At 37.6% G+C, this 16,176-nt stretch overlaps 1 protein-coding gene across 3 annotated transcripts in view; it reads left to right on the top strand.

Moving 5' to 3' along the window:
• The first annotated feature begins 418 nt into the window (after positions 1-418).
• LOC135200781 (neurogenic protein mastermind-like) overlaps positions 419-16,176 on the top strand; it is a 250,642-nt gene continuing 234,884 nt past the window's right edge. The window contains exon 1 of one of the 3 annotated variants that reach the window (XM_064229426.1): positions 419-2,277. In XM_064229426.1, coding sequence (XP_064085496.1) covers positions 812-2,277 — 1,466 coding nt within the window. In that variant the 5' untranslated portion in view covers positions 419-811. The remainder of the gene's footprint in view (positions 2,278-16,176) is intronic. The other 2 variants (XM_064229425.1, XM_064229427.1) reach the window with 2 other exon arrangements.

Genomic DNA, 16,176 nt, shown 5'->3' with positions numbered 1-16,176 from the left:
CAAGAAGCACCCACATCCTCCTCCCCCTCCCCCTCCCTACCTCCCCCCACACCCCTCCACCCCCCCTCCCCCCCCCCCCCCCCCCTCTGTCCTTCCCCCTCCTCTTTTTCCTCCATCTCATCTTCTTGCCGCAGTCTCCTCTCTTGGTGCCAGTTGATGCTGTTCGGTTCTCGCGCCCTTCTTGGAACTTTGTGGGTTTAATATTGCATTGATAATATTGCATTATTCGCGAAGTGAGATGATTAATCTGACAAATGCAGGAAAATGATGCCCGTCTTGTGATCACCTGTCTTGTCATGGTCGCCTCGCGTGTGTGAAGTTTGTAGTGCTTTTTTTTTTTATTATCTTTTTCAGTCATCATATTGACTGAGAGTGAGTGATTTCCCTTAAATATATATATATATATATATATATATATATATATTGATCATGTTCATTACGAGTTAATATTTATTATTTCTACGAAGGCAAATTTTCAAGGACAGTGAAAGTAAGACTGCCTTATTTAGCGAGCGTCTTGTTTTTTTTTGTTATTTTCTCTTTTTTCATAGAGTGTAGACGAGAGTGGTTTTAAATCTTTCGAGTGCACCGCGGGAATTCCACCATCCCCCTCCGCTGTGTTGAAAAGGCGAGGGGGGACCATGATCATTTTCAGTGGGGTGAAATGAGTGATCGGTTCTATGGAGACGTTTCTTGGAATCGGTCGGATGTCATTGCGGTTACCCGAAGGAGAGGCCGTTGAAAGACGAAAAGAAGAAGAAGAAGAAGAAAAGGAGGAGGAGTTGGTGCCCTCGGAGTCTACCCTCAGGCGATGGAGGTGCCCCATATTGTGAGACCCTTGAGACCGGCGCAGTGCCACGCTTCCCTCTTCGACCAGTTAGAGGGTAACAACGTTGGCCTTCAGATCCCTGGACTGAGCATTCCAGGGACTGACCTTCAGATAACAGGAGGAGGTGGAGGTGTTGGTGGAGGAGGAAGGAGTTTAGATGCCATCACCTCATCCTCCTGCCTCAGTGTGCCCCAGGCCACCCGACCCTGCAAGTCGTACGACGATTCGATTTTCCTTAGGCCCCAGAGAACTGTAGGAAATGAGAGTAAGGCTCAAAGTGCTTTTCGTCCCTCCCAGCAATCCGATTCGTCTGCCCTCATGTTACCTCCTTTTCTCCAAGACCCTGCACAGCCCCAGCAGCAGCAGCAGCAGCAGCTGCACTCACATCAGCAACAGCAGCAGGAAATCCCTGCTCCTCCTGCCCCCCTTGACAGCACTACACAAAGACAGCTGGACGAGTTCGAGGAAGTTATTGCTCGGATGGAGACTATGTCCGGTGGAGGAGGAGGAGGAAGAGGAGGAGGAGGAGGAGGTGGTGGTGGGGGAAATGACTCCCCCGCCGTGTGCCAAGGCGTTCACGCTTACCTTCCCCCGCCTGCGTATCCAGGCCACCATCAAGATGTCTCTCCCCAAAGGTATTCGCGGTCCAGCGAGAGTCAGCGATACAGCCCTTACCACGAACAGGGCTATTTCGTTTCCAAGCCGAACCAAGATTATAGCAGCCAGCAGCAGCATCGCCATGACTTGCATTTTCAACAGCATTACGGTCATCACCACCACCAGCAACAACAACAACAACAACAACTTGATCCTTTCCAGCAACACCAGCAACCTCTTCCGGGTGCCTTCAACAATGACAATCAGTACGACTCGCAGAAAGTAAATACATCTTTCCAGACTGACGTTGGCGTCACTAACATGGAAACGGATGGGTTTTTGGCTCCTGGGATGGAGAACACGCACCATCATCAACAGCAGAATCACCACCACCATCAACACCACCACCAACACCAACACCAACACCAACAGCAACAGCAACAGCATCACCACCATCAACAACAGCTCGCGAATCATTACCGTCAACAAGTGTCCCCGCAGTTGTCACCTCAAGTGTCACCTCACGTGTCGCCCTTCACTTCTCCTTACACTTCGCCACACACGTCGCCCTCGGCGACAGTGGCAGCAGCTACGCCTCCTGGCGCGTCTCAGCCGTCGACGCCTTCTTCCAGGCCTCCCTCGAGGAGGTCTTCGGCAGACCCCGCCCCCGCTTCAAGCATACCTCTCACGCAACCGACTTCGACGCCCACGCCTTCGCCCACGCCCACTCCTCAGGTCAAGATTGAGGTTACTGGTCCGTGGGAGGCGGGTGGAGGAGGAGGTGGAGGTGGAGGCGGAGGAGGGAGAGAGAGAAATGTGGAAGGCCGCGTGGTGGGGCTGCCTCCTCCCGGGTAGGTCGACAACAGATGCTCTTGGCACTTGGATGCCACGGCCCCCCTGTGTCTCCCCGGTACCTGCCCACCTTATGCTTAAGTGCTCTCTCTCTCTCTCTCTCTCTCTCTCTCTCTCTCTCTCTCTCTCGTCACGGGAAAATAATGCCAGTTATTTCCTTGCGCGGATTCTAAAGATGCATGCTTTGCTGCTGCTGATTACTTTTGTTTACTCTTAGATCCTGCTGTTTGTAAATTAGGATGTAATCATCATTGTTTTGGATTCCGTTTTCATTCGTGTTGTCGACTTTGGTGTTATTTTATGAATGATGTTTTCATTTGGCTGATGTGTGGTCGTTTCTGATTTAATTATGTAGAGATCAAGCGAGTGTTTCTTCACGTTTACACTGTGTTGAACGATTTTGCCTTCAAGTACACATGTCCCTGTTCCAGTGTTCCTGCCTTTTATATTATTATTCCTTCCATTTTCCTCTGTTGTTCTTGCACACCAGTTATTGCAGATGTCAGCAGAATTTCAACAGCTATATTTCAACGTCAGTGGTAGTGCTGGGTATAATGATTTATGCTTCAGTGACGCTGATGCATCAGTGTGACAGGACACGTGTGTCTTGAGAGTTATGTGTTTTGGCATAGGAAACTCTTAAGACATATCGTAATAAAAATAAAAAAAAAAAACTTTGAAATATTCTTCAACATATTATTATATTGTAAAGAGCCAGAAAAAATATTCTAAAAAATTTAGGGAAAATTCTTTAGATATGAAATTGAATTATTGTAAATCAGGTGTGCGTGTGTTCCAAGAGAGAAGAGAAGAAGTTAAAGCCGGTAAAAATGGATCATTCTCACCTAAACTTACGTAAAGTGAGAAACAGCGTCCTACTTGACACGATGGATGGCTTTGCATTAGCAGGAACCCCCATGGCAGTGACGTTAAAAGTATGACAGTGGGCATTCAATGTGTGCTTTCGAAAAGTATGGACAGTCATTCAATGTGCTGCTTCCTAAAAGTATGACGGCATTCAATGTGTGCTTTCTAAAAGTATGACAGTCATTCACTGTGTGCTTTCTAAAAGTATGACAGTCATTCAATGTGTGCTTTCTAAAAGTATAACAGTGTCATTCAATGTGCACTATCTAGAAGTATGACAGTCATTCAGTGTGTGCTTTCTAAAAGTATGACAGTCGTTCACTGTGCGCTTTCTAAAAGTATGACAGTGATTTAATGTGCGCTTTCTAAAAGTATGACATTGTCATTCAATGTGCGCTTTCTAAAAATATGACAGTGGCCATTCAGTGGTGCTTTCTAAAGTATGACAGTTATTCACTGTGTGCTTTCTAAAAGTATGACAGTCATTCAATGTGTGCTTTCAGTATGCAATATTATGTGTCTTTTCAAAAGTTATGACATTCATTGATGTGCTTTCTAAGAGTATGACAATCATTCACTGTGTGCTTTCTAAAAGTATGACAGTCATTCAATGTGTGCTTTCTAAAAGTATGCCAATCATTCACTGTGTGCTTTCTAAAAGTATGACATGGTCATTCAATGTACGCTTTCTAAAAGTATGACAGTCATTACTGTGCGCTTTCTAAAAGTATGACAGTGGCCATTCAATGTATGCTTCCTAGTCTATCCTGAATTGTGTTCAACGTTCTGCCTGCCCATGGTCCTTACTCTACCAGAACCCCTACATATATGTATATATATTATATATATATATATATATATATATATATATATATATATATATGAATATATATATATATATATATATATATAATATATATATATATAATATATAATATTGTATATATTTCTATATTAAATTATTTTTATATAAATAATTTATATGTATGTATTGTAATGTTATGTTTTGTTTGTGTGTTGTGCTGTTGTGTCTGTTTATGTGTGCACGTGTGTGTGCGTACTAAAACGACCTGGAAGAACATTCCCCAGATCTTAAGAAAATGTTCTGCTGCAGAATTTTAGAGATGATGTCATGACGATAAATTGTCATTTTACAACGGCAGGTGTAAAATGGTTATAAATTTGGAATTTTCAGAAATGCTCGGACGTGATCAAAATTAATATATATATTATTAATATAATATATTATATAATATAATATTATATATATATACTATATATATTAGATAATATATTATATATATATATATTATATATATATATATAGATATATATATATATATATATATTAATCTATATAACTATATATATATACATATATATTATAAATATATTAACTATATATATTAATATATGAAAACATGCAAGTAGAAAATTAATATTCGTATGGTTTTATTGTTACTCGAAAATATTTCTTCTTTTACCTGCTTGGAACTATTATTGTTCCCGTTTTTTTTTTTTATCAATACGATATGGTATAATTGGAAAGGAAAATTGTTTCAACAAAAATCATTTAAATTTGTTTCCCCAAGAGCAATTACCATTTGCTTAAACCCTTTGTGGTCATAGTTTTCATCGCCAGCAATCTTATATGATTGGTATTTTATGTAATATGAACGATATTGTACTAATCTCTCTTTTAAACATACTTGATCGTAATGTTTTGTTTGAAATTGACATTAAAGTATTTTTTTCCATGAAAATGATGAGTATATATTCCATAAAACTAATAAGATAGTGTCTTGTCTGGGCACTGCCCCGTGTGAGGGTAGTGCCGTCAGTGCACCTCATGTGGTGCACTGTAGGCGTTACTATTTTTTTTTTAATTTATTTATTTATTTATTTTTTTGCATTCTCCCACTTTTTAGCCTTTTACTTCACCTACATACCGCTTGCGTTCTTTAGTCATGCTGTTTAACCACTACAACTCCCTCTTTTCACAGTCTAACGCACTGAATGTCTAAAAGTGCTACGCTTGATACTGAATTTTCGTAAATCAACCAGACTCCTTGGAACTGTTATGATGTTCCTTTCAGTCGACACGACCCATTCATAACTGCTGCTGCTGGCTTCTAGTGCTGTTCATTCATTACAACTCAGAATCACCTTCTACTTTTTTTTACCTACTACGTAATTCAAGCGATAATGCAATGCATTACTACCCTAATACTATTATCTTCCATGTTAATGGTTTTTTTTAATCTATTTATCGATTTATTTATCTACCTTTTAAGCGGGATCTCTTCTTCCTTTGTGTTTCTCTTTACTCCTACTTAATTCTTCCTAATGAATACCATATTCTTTAGAAACTTGAATTTCAAGTCAATGGCTTCTGTGGGCTTGCTTCATATGAATAGGTGTCATCTACCGAATAATAATAATAATAATAATAATAATGAATAATAATAATAATATAATAATAATAATAATAATAATAATAATAATAGTCTCCCTTTACCTCTGCGAGATCTGACGGTGGATCCCCCGGTTACAAATGACACGACACCAAATGACACGACAAGATTCAGTCATATCTGTCTCTCATGCATGGGTACGAAGTGCAGATGCTTTTGGAATGCCCAGAATACAGGGGTACGTGACTTGCTTGACAGACAGAATAAACAGCTGGGAATGGATTAATCAATATTGTACTGAGATATCCCCCGAGATATGCGTCGTAGTCGTGAGGTGGAAGATTGAATGGCCATAGTGAATTTGGACGGGGAATTGATAGAAATGGGATGGAAAAATGATTAAAATAGCTTAGATGAAATTTTAAAAACAAATTGGGATACGAAGAAAAAAATCCAGAAATAATAAGACGTAAAACTGCGATGAAAAGAGTTTCGTAACAGAAAGAACACAGAAAAGACTTGAGTAACAAAAAAAAAAAAAAAAAAAAAAAAGTTCTTTTCAAGTACCTTCATCGTCACATTTACTCTGACAAGAATGGAATAAGATTAAAGACTGCAAAGTTCGTACTCCGAAAGTAACATTGAAATACAGAGGAACGAAAAAAAAATCTATAAGATATTCCTCCCCAAAATATCGGAAAAAACCCTTTCTAATGAAGTTGGGTTAGTGTCTTCATCAGTGAAAAATTGAAATAAAAAAAAAATCTTGAAAAGAAGAATTTGTCTGAAAGACGCGGAAGAGGATCAGATAATGGACAGATCTCCTGTGAAAACCAGATGAAGAGTAACGGAATAAATGCTGAACCAAATTCGGTAAATATGAGACAAAGGTCTTGAATAGAGGAATTTGTCTGAAAAGCATGAATGAGGAACAGCTATTATGAAATTTGTGTAAGGCAAACAGGAAGATAGACCTACAGATCTCTTGTAAAAGCAGGTGAGGAAAAACGAAATACAATTATTTCGTTACTCCTCACCTGCTTTTCACAAGAGATCTGTCCATCTATCTCTGTGTTTGCCTCAAACAAATTCCACAATATCTGATCCTCTTCCGCGTCTTTCTGACAAATTCTTCTATTCAAGATTTTTTTTTATCTGCAAGTTGACACAAATTCGATGAATATGAGGCAGCTGAGAGACTAAAGTAAGAAATCAAGCGGAATACTACGAAAGCAACGACAGAGAAATCAAGCGGAATACTATGAAAGCAATGACAGACACAAAAGGAAGGACGAAAACCTCCCCAAAACCCAACCCCCTTTTCTTCGTAATATGGCGTGACCGGATCATTCATTGAGCGCCGGCGTTGAAACGCGACCCCTTTTAATTGGCTCCCATCATGCAACTTCATTCTTAATCTCTTAAGTGGACATCTGCTGTAAAGTGGACGTCGACCCTTGCAGGACCTCGTATACACGCTCTAGAATGCTGTGTCCACTGTGTTTACACAGACGTGCTAAAGCATCTCTGTACATGTGTGTTTGTGTGCTTTGCACAGAGGACTTCCACTGTAAGCATTACTTATAAGGGTCTTTGCAGCGTCCCTTCGGCCGCTAACTGCAACCCCTCTCATTCCTTTTACCGTACCTTTGTTCGCATTCCTTTTCTTCCATCTTACTTTCCACCCTCTCCTAGCAGTTGTATTATGACTGTGAGGTTTTCCCCCTGTTACATCTTTTAAACCTTTCAATTTCCCTTTCAGCGCTGAATGACTTTATGGGTCCCAGCGCTTGGCCTTTTGGCCAAAATTCTACAGTCCATTCCATTCCATTCCAAGCGAATGCATTCATGTGCATTCCTAAATTCCTTTTAGTCAGTATAGCTCAGTAGATCAGGGTGTGCTCGTGTGCGACAGTGTGTGTACTATGTGTGTGTAAGCATGCATTTGCACCCTTAAATAATTTAGAGGAACAAGTGCCAATATATTTAGGTTCCGTCCAAGTGACCATTTTGTGTGTGCGTGCTAGTGTATACACGTGAGTTTTCGTGTCTGTGTGTGTTATGTTCGCGAGAGCATTCGTGTGCGTGCATGTGTGCCTGCACCCTTTAACCATGACATAACACCCATCATCTCACCCGAAACTGGGCACTACTGGAGTTGGCATTAGTCTGAAAGGGGCATCCGAGCGAGATGCCCAAAGTTTTCGAAAGAGGCGCGCGTGTGTGACGTTAATTTTTTTTTCTATTTTTTTTTTACGCTGCAGTTCACATAAACTGCTACGTCGTGGACTTCTGAAACGCGACCACGTTCCCAGAAGCTGAGATTGCTTTAGTTATACAGTTCTGCAAAAAAAATGCCCATATGTTAGTGTTGCTCTCTCTCTCTCTCTCTCATACCCGCAAGGTATAATGTGTTTGACTTTTACAGTCATTTGACGATGGTACTTGTTTTGTACTTGATTTGAGCTAGAGAAAGAGAGAGAGAGAGCTAAAATAAAGTTTTCAAAAAAACAAAAGGCTGTAAACGAAGTTGATTAATAATATGGATATATGAGTGACATTACAGTGGTGTAATTCTTTTTGAGTAAAAGCAGAAATAGCAATTTGAAAAGAGGAGAAAAATAAAAGAAAATCACATCTAAAATCAGTCGCTCGTCATTTCATATGGTAATGTTTGTTTCCGGAAGCGAAAATTCTCAACGACAGTGCTGATTATTATTATTATTATTATTATTATTATTATTATTATTATTATTATTATTTCATATTGAAAAGGCCAAACCGTATTAGGCTTCTGCGCAATTGCATTCCCATGCATGAAAAGTGAGAAAATTGATAAGAGCATATAGAAATATGTGATGCCTGTGCATCGACAAAGGCAACGCAGGAGACTGGACGGCATCGGATCTCCCCTCTGTTGGTAAGGCAAGGACTGGTTCATCGTTGAGCTGTAATTAAGTACCTATATCTTAGTTTTGCCAGACCACTGAGCTCATTAACAGCTCTCGTACGGCTGGCCCGAAGGATTAGATATTTTTACGTGGCTAGGAACCAATTGGTCACCTAACAACGGGACCTACAGCTTATTGTGGGATCCGAACCACATTAAATCGAGAAATGAATTACTATCGCCAGAGATAAATTCCTTTAATTCCGCGTTGGCCGAGCCGAGAATAGAACTTCGGACCACAAGATTGGCAGCCGAGCGCGAAAACCTCTCGTCCACCGAGGAACTTTGGGTTGCAGTACCCTACCCGAATGTCAAATCTGTCACCCATGGCTAAGGTGGTGGCCAACCTAAGGTTTTTTTTCTTTCTTTCTTTTTCTGTTTTGGCAGTGTTCTCCTAAGTTAGCAGTTCTCAGAATTTGGTCACTAGGTCATGCGTTATTTTGTACCCCTAGTGTTATTCGTATTATCAATTGGTGTGCCGACATCTGTTTCACAACTAATGTGAGGGAAATGAAGGGATTGATGTTAGACTTTATTTTTTATTTCTTTTAATTAAAAATCTGAGAAAAATGCAGGAAATTGGGTCTGAAAAAATAAAATTTCAGAAAAGTGCAAGAAAATTATCCTAAAAAAATAATAAACAAAAAAAGTAAAGTAAAGCCTGCTGGAAAGAAGTCACCCCCCAAAAAAAAACGAAAAAGAAAAAAGAAAGAAAGAAAGAAAAAAAAAGAAAATCTGGGAAAAGTTCAGGAAAAAGAAAACGTTATGGAGTGGGTCCCATACCTTGACGCGACCAGAATTTTTATTAAGTTTTGCCCTCATTTCTGCGGGTCAGCATTAGTGGTGAAATTGATTCCACGCATGTTTCTGAAGTGGGTAGGACACGAAAACGAACATGCACGAATTTAATTCTGGCACTAATAATAATGGTTACTATCTCCAGACTTTGGTGCCATGATTCTAAAAGATACCGCAAAATAATAGTAATGGTTACCTTCTCCAGTCTTTGGTGCCATGATTCTAAAAGATACCGCGAAATTGGTTCGCGTGACATGACTTTTAATGATTGTCATCTGTGACCTTGGTCACTTTGGCGTCACAAGTATAAACAAAGTGATGTCGTTGGATTAGTAAGTTTTGCGTCAGTCTGTGGCGTCCTTGAGAGGAAATGGTAGTGCTTTTCGGTTTTTAGTTTTCTCTGAGATGGGTATTTTTCTGTCCACCCCCCAGATCTTAAAAACTACTTAGGCTAGAGGGCTGCAAATTGGTATGTTGATCACCAACCCTTCAATAATCAAAATTACCAAATTGCAGCATTTTAGCCTCAGTAGCCTTCATTTGATTTAAGGTTAAATTTAGCTCGCGTCTGGCACCGCTAAATGTGCCAACAACACAGGCCGCCATCAGGCCATGGCTGAAAGTTGCATGGGCCGAGGCTTAGAGTTTCATGGGCTGAGGCTGAGAGGTTCATACAGTATTTATAAGCTGTACAGAAAACTCGTTTGCGCCTAAGAACATTTTCCCCATTTTTTCCTTGTTGATGTTTATCATTTAATTTTGGCAGTTTGAAAATTAAATGTATGGGATTGAATGATGAAAGCTTTGGAGTGTATTTTTCCAAAGCGTTCGTACCTTCGCTAGTATATCTTAGACCTATGTTAATTAAGTATATATTTAATACCTGTATTAATTAACTGTATATTTGTTTATTTTATGATAATTACCTTATTTACTATATTGTTTTCGTTTGTGGATGAGGCTAGTTTTCTTTTGCTGCCAATTAGTTGAATAATTAATTAATTCATGCACTGTATTGTAATTACTTTATTATTAATTTCCATCTCGCAAATTGTTAACTTTATAAGTGGATCTTCAAAGCTACCTAGTTAATGTCATCACCTTCCACCTCTTATTTTTTATTTATTTATTTATTTATTTTTATGGCCATGTTCCTTAAAGAGGCGTTATTCGCATCGTACAGTACAAGGATAAACGGCAAATTCCTTACCTGTAAAGCTATTCAGGTCTCGCAGGTACAAGTTAGATAGTGCATACTTGCAGGCTACGCGGGTACAAGTAAGATAGTGTGTACTTGCAGGTCACGCAGGTACGAGTAAGATAGAGTAACCAGCAAGTAAACGGGATTCTGGTATGTGGATCACACCAGTCACGTTACGATGCCATTGTAATTTTATTTAGGTTAACAGAAGTTGCAATGAAAACACGATTCATACATTTTTCTTTTGATGATGTAATTTTTAAGAATCGGTGAGTTGGATTCCGGTATTGATTTTTTAATGTTGATTCTAAAAGTATCTAATTTTGACCCGGAAAATCAGTAAGGCTGTACTCGTGCTATTTTTGTGTTGCTTGCAATATTACCGCATTGCAAGCAAAATTCAACATATTGGATTCTAAATAACCAACACTTCATACTATGTACTGGTCTCTCCACAGACATCTCATGATTTAGAACCTCGAATTTTTTAAACAGGAAGAAATAGTTGTGTCAAATACAGGTTGGTTTTAGAGAATGGCAAGACAACAGTCACTGCTGCCCCATTTAACTTTCGAGTCACGGATGAACCCCTGTTCAGCAAACTTCCAAAGTAGCCACTTTGTGTACTGCGCTGGATATTTCATGCTTTCAAATTGAGCTAAGAAACTAAATAAAGTTAGGAAAATAATTGACTTTAAAATGAAGGAACTAATGAGTAAATGTGACTTTGAAATGAAATGCGTAATTAATTGGATAACATGTACTTCTGCTCTTAGCAAGACTAGATAAGAAGTATATAGCGTGTAGTGCGAGCTCAGTTTTTCCTCCTGTCATAACTCAGTGTACCCCGTACGGGGGGGTAGTGCCATCAGTGCTCCTCATGCGGTGTGCTATAGGCATTACTTTAGGTTCTTTTTACAGTGTGCCTTCGGCCCTAGCTGCAACCCCTTTCGTTCCTTTTACTGTACCTCCTTTCATATTCTATTTCTTCCATCTTACTTTCCACCCTCCCCTAACAGTTGCTTCATAGTGCAACTGAGAGGTTTTCTTCCTGTTACACCTATCAACCCTTTTACTGTCAGTTTCCGTTTCAGCGCTGAATGGCCGCATAAGCCCCAGTGCTTGGCCTTTGGCCTAAATTCCATATTCAATCTGTCAAATATCGCGGCAAGCTTGTAATCAGAACTTAATCGTCAAGCTTCTCTGCTGTTATTTATTCAGTTTAATTCTTTCCTAATTGCTGTTTATATATGAAATTATTTATGGCTTCTTATAGTCATGTTTTTTTTTCTTTTTTTTTTGTAAGTAATAACATTCTGCTTCGAGGAAGCTTATGAAGCAGTTAATGTTTTTTTTTTCTTTTTTCTTTTTTTCCAATGAAAATTGTCCACTATTTTTCCATGTGGTCAATCCACTTCGAATTGTTTCATCACCTTAAACATGCCAACCCTTTCCCTTCATTTTTATTCCATGTCTTCATTTTCAGCCCCTTACTCCTCCCTCCTCATATATACTAGGCCAACAATTCATCTCAACAGCTTTCACACTTTATCATTCTTGTACAAGGATATCCTGCTGTGTATTTATTTATTTGCTTTTTTTTTTTTTTTTTTTTTTGCTCTGCTTACTTTGTGGTTCGGATCTTACTTTTAATATTAATTATCATAAAGAGTCAACCGTATGCATGTGGTTATTGTTTTTCTTTATAACTCTTTGACCTTCCTGATTTGACCGAAGTTTCTGTGAGATCGGCACACGCTCACATTTATAAGAATTTAATTGTGTATGTTTAATATATACGTATATACCTATATATATGTGTGTGTGCATGCATGAAAATGAGTTCGGATCATGCAACTCCAATGTTCTTCATGGAAGATAAAAAAAAAAAGGAATCCTTGATGAATGCACGAAAAATTGCCTCGAATCACGCAATTGCACAGTTCCTCATAGAGTGTAATAGAAATTCCTTTTGCTTCGTGTTACTTTTACATTTCTGAAGAAATATCCTCTCGTTTGTTTGTATTATAGTAATTTCAATAGGGTTTTGGAAGCATTTGGCAATAATGCAGTACTGAGGGCGTGGCTTATTTCTTAACTGACAGGTCATGTCCAGAGAGCTGTGATTTCTATTGATTTTTGTTTTCCAGGTCTTTTGCTCGCTTCTTTCGTTTGACTTATAAGTACATAGATATCAACGAATAAATATTTACTATAAAATCATCTTTTTATTTGCTACGCTTCACTGAGGCTGATATATATATATATATATATATAATGATATATATATATATATATATATATATATATATATATATATATATATATATATATATATATATATTCTTCTTCTTCTTCTTAGCTTGTTCCCATTTTATATGGGGTCGCCGTTTGGGATGAGCCGTTTCCTGTATATATATATGATATATATATATATATATATATATATATATATATATATATATATATATATATACAGGGCGTGATCCGACATCCAGCGCGTGATAAAATCTACAGTCAAATAGAGCGTTGTATCACCAACGAAAATTGAGATAAATACGCCATATTTTACTAGAAATGATTGTTCTGTACTGTTCAACTTGCACATTATTTATGTTTTACATTTTCATTCTAATAAGTAAATCATAGATATCCTATCACAAAATTCCTGCTTCTTGAACTCAACGCGAAACACCTTTTTAAAGCTTTTCCATAGGGATTTCTTACCTCCCAGCAAGAACAACAACAGCAAGAACAACAACAACGACGAAGTAGTTTGTAGGCTTACTCCCCGAGTAAGCGAAAATGTAGAATTTACGCCTCGAGTCAATCTCTTTCCTTTTTATATAATTTGGTATTCCTAGGTTTTTATCATGCTATTATTCGCTCTCTTTTGTTTGCCTGCATAATTATTAAGTGTGTGGTAGTTGTACTGTACAATGGGCATACAACTTATGTGAAATTTCAGGTGTAATGATTTTCTTTTATAAAATGCATTACGTGTCTCTTGAAACGCAAAAGACCTTGTAACGTGTACTTATTTTGGTGTAATACTACTGTAAAATCTTTATATTCAATAAAGGGGAGAGAGAGAGAGAGAGAGAGAGAGAGAGAGAGAATTTGTTTATTTATACTTCCAAGACTTAACGCGCTTACGAAAAGAAAAGAACTAGAGTAAATACGTCAGACAAGCAGAGAACCTGTTCACTCTGTTTACACAAAACAAACATTCCACTTTAACGGGCAGAGGTAACGGGCGAAATAAATACCCCTCGGTGAAGGCAAGAAAACTAAGGGTTTTGCCTCAGGGCATCAGACGTGACCCCAGTGACATTTACATCTTCAAGGGTGATCCATTAGTCCTTCAGACGTTCAATTATTATTTAAACTGATTCAGATTGCCAATGTTATTACTGTTATTGCCATTATTATGATTGCTGTCACTTATACTACTTCAGCAACTGTGTGCATATTGCCGATTATTCATTTTTGTGTATGTTACTGTCTGTACTTTGTATATACTCTATATATATATGGACTTGAGTTGCAATTATTATTATTATTATTATTATTATTATTATTATTATTATTATTATTATTATTATTATTAAAACTTTCAATTATTTTTAATTGAAGACAAACGGGGGGGGGGGGGGGAAGGAAATTACAAGTTATTATTTTTTTATATTAAGAAACTAGCTTCGAGGCTGTTGCTGTAGTAAATAGGTAAAGATGGAGTTTGTAAAAAAGTGGAAAGTTGGGGCTTACATTAGAGAGTAAAGAATGACCTGCCTCCCATTGTAAATCATTAGCTTCTTCGGGTAGAAGTGAAGTTGATGAATACTGACAGATAATTCAGTGTGGAGTGACAGATAATCGTCTTGATTTTTTCCCGAAATAAACCCCAAACTTGAGGTTCTCAAGGTACTAAGAATTTAGTCTAAACTTCTTTGTGCATCTGAAAATATTTATAGCAGGGTACTAAGAAAAACCGTAAGTTTAAGTCGGAACATATTTCACTTTTTGTTCATGGTGGGATTTATAGACTTCAGGTCTGAGATACTCTGGTATTTTGTCATTTGTCTTTTGGAGTTTTTTTTTTTTTTTTTTTTTTTTTTTTTTTTTTTTTTATCCTCGTTGTGTTGTGCTTTAAGTAGTTTTATATCTGGCTCTTTCCTGGTATATGTAATTATTGCTGTTTCATATTCCTGTGGTTATTTCCCCCAATTATTTGTGCTATTCATAATTTATGATTTTATCGAATAAATTACTTTTATTATGCACCGTTAAGAGATCTTCGTTTCTTTGTTTCCGTAGTTATAAGTGTTTTGCCTTTCATCAATAAATCTTGTTTATATTTATTTTTTTCTCGTTATGCGTTTTTTTCCCTTTTGTACTGACGATTCCCATTTTTATTCTTGTCTTTTTGTCGTCGTACTCCTAAATATAATTAAAGAATTTCCGTGCTCAGCTGTTAGTCGTATTTATACCATTCCATCGTTTGTTTACTTGAAGAAACATCGCATAATTAAATGTAAATAAATGAATAAGGAAGTAAATAATAGTTCAGTGGATCTATCTTTCACTGGGAAAATCCGGAGGAAAAGATGAGGCGATAGGTAATTTACGAGGCATGGTAGAGGAAAGGGAGAAAAAAGACAAGAAAATAAAAATAGGCAAGTAAAGAAGAACCTTCTCGAGATTTTTTTTTTTTTTTTTTTTTTAAGTCATAGACGGACTTGAATTTCAACTGTGGTCATACTGAAGAAAAATCATATGTAATGTATTTCTCTTCTCTGTATTGAGTGCTTGTTGTTTCCTGTCTTCTGAGTCTGCTTTATTTATGAGCGATGAATGAGAATCATTACTAGATGTTTGATGTCACGTATGTGAAAAATTGGATAATAAAACTGCGTGGCGTCTACTGTGATTGACGGAGTTCAAATCCCGTAGACTTATTCTTAGAGGTCATCCGCTCGAGGCACATTTGGAAGGATTTGGTTGTGGTTCGAGACGAAGCGTTTGTTTATAAACATCTTGTATATTTTTTATGGTGTACTGTAAGTCACCACGCAAGACGTCCAAGAGTGAATGGCAGGTGCTGCAGAAGAGTGATTTTAGAACGTACATGGATAACTGCATAATTTCGTGACAGCATTATTATTTTGACAATTGATAATTAATTTAAGGAAAGTATTTTATGTGCTGTAAATGGTGTGCAACTTTCAAAGTAAGCGATTGGTCTTTCGATAAATTTCAAAGGTATTACTATTATTGGACCTAATGGAAGGTATTACTATTATTGGAACTAATGGAACTTATTACTATTATTGGAACTAATGGAAGGTATTCCTATTATTGGAACTAATGGAACTTATTACTATTATTGGAACTAATGGAAAGTATTACTATTATTGGAACTAATGGAAGGTATTACTTTTATTGGAACTAACTGAAGGTGTTACTATTATTGGAACTAATGGAAGTTATTATTATCATTGGAGCTAATGGAAGGTATTACTATCATTGGAACTAATGGAGGTTAACTATTCAAATTTGGAACTAACTAAGTATTAACTATTGAACTAATTGGAACTTAATAATTATACATTGGAACTAATGGAAGGTATGACTATTATTGGAACTAATTGCTGTTGAAAATTCCCCC

This window comes from Macrobrachium nipponense, chromosome 27, assembly GCF_015104395.2.
Source record: "Macrobrachium nipponense isolate FS-2020 chromosome 27, ASM1510439v2, whole genome shotgun sequence".
NCBI lineage: Eukaryota > Metazoa > Arthropoda > Malacostraca > Decapoda > Palaemonidae > Macrobrachium > Macrobrachium nipponense.
The sequence above is the reverse complement of the archived record's forward strand: the minus strand, read 5'-3'. Positions and strand labels throughout refer to the sequence as shown.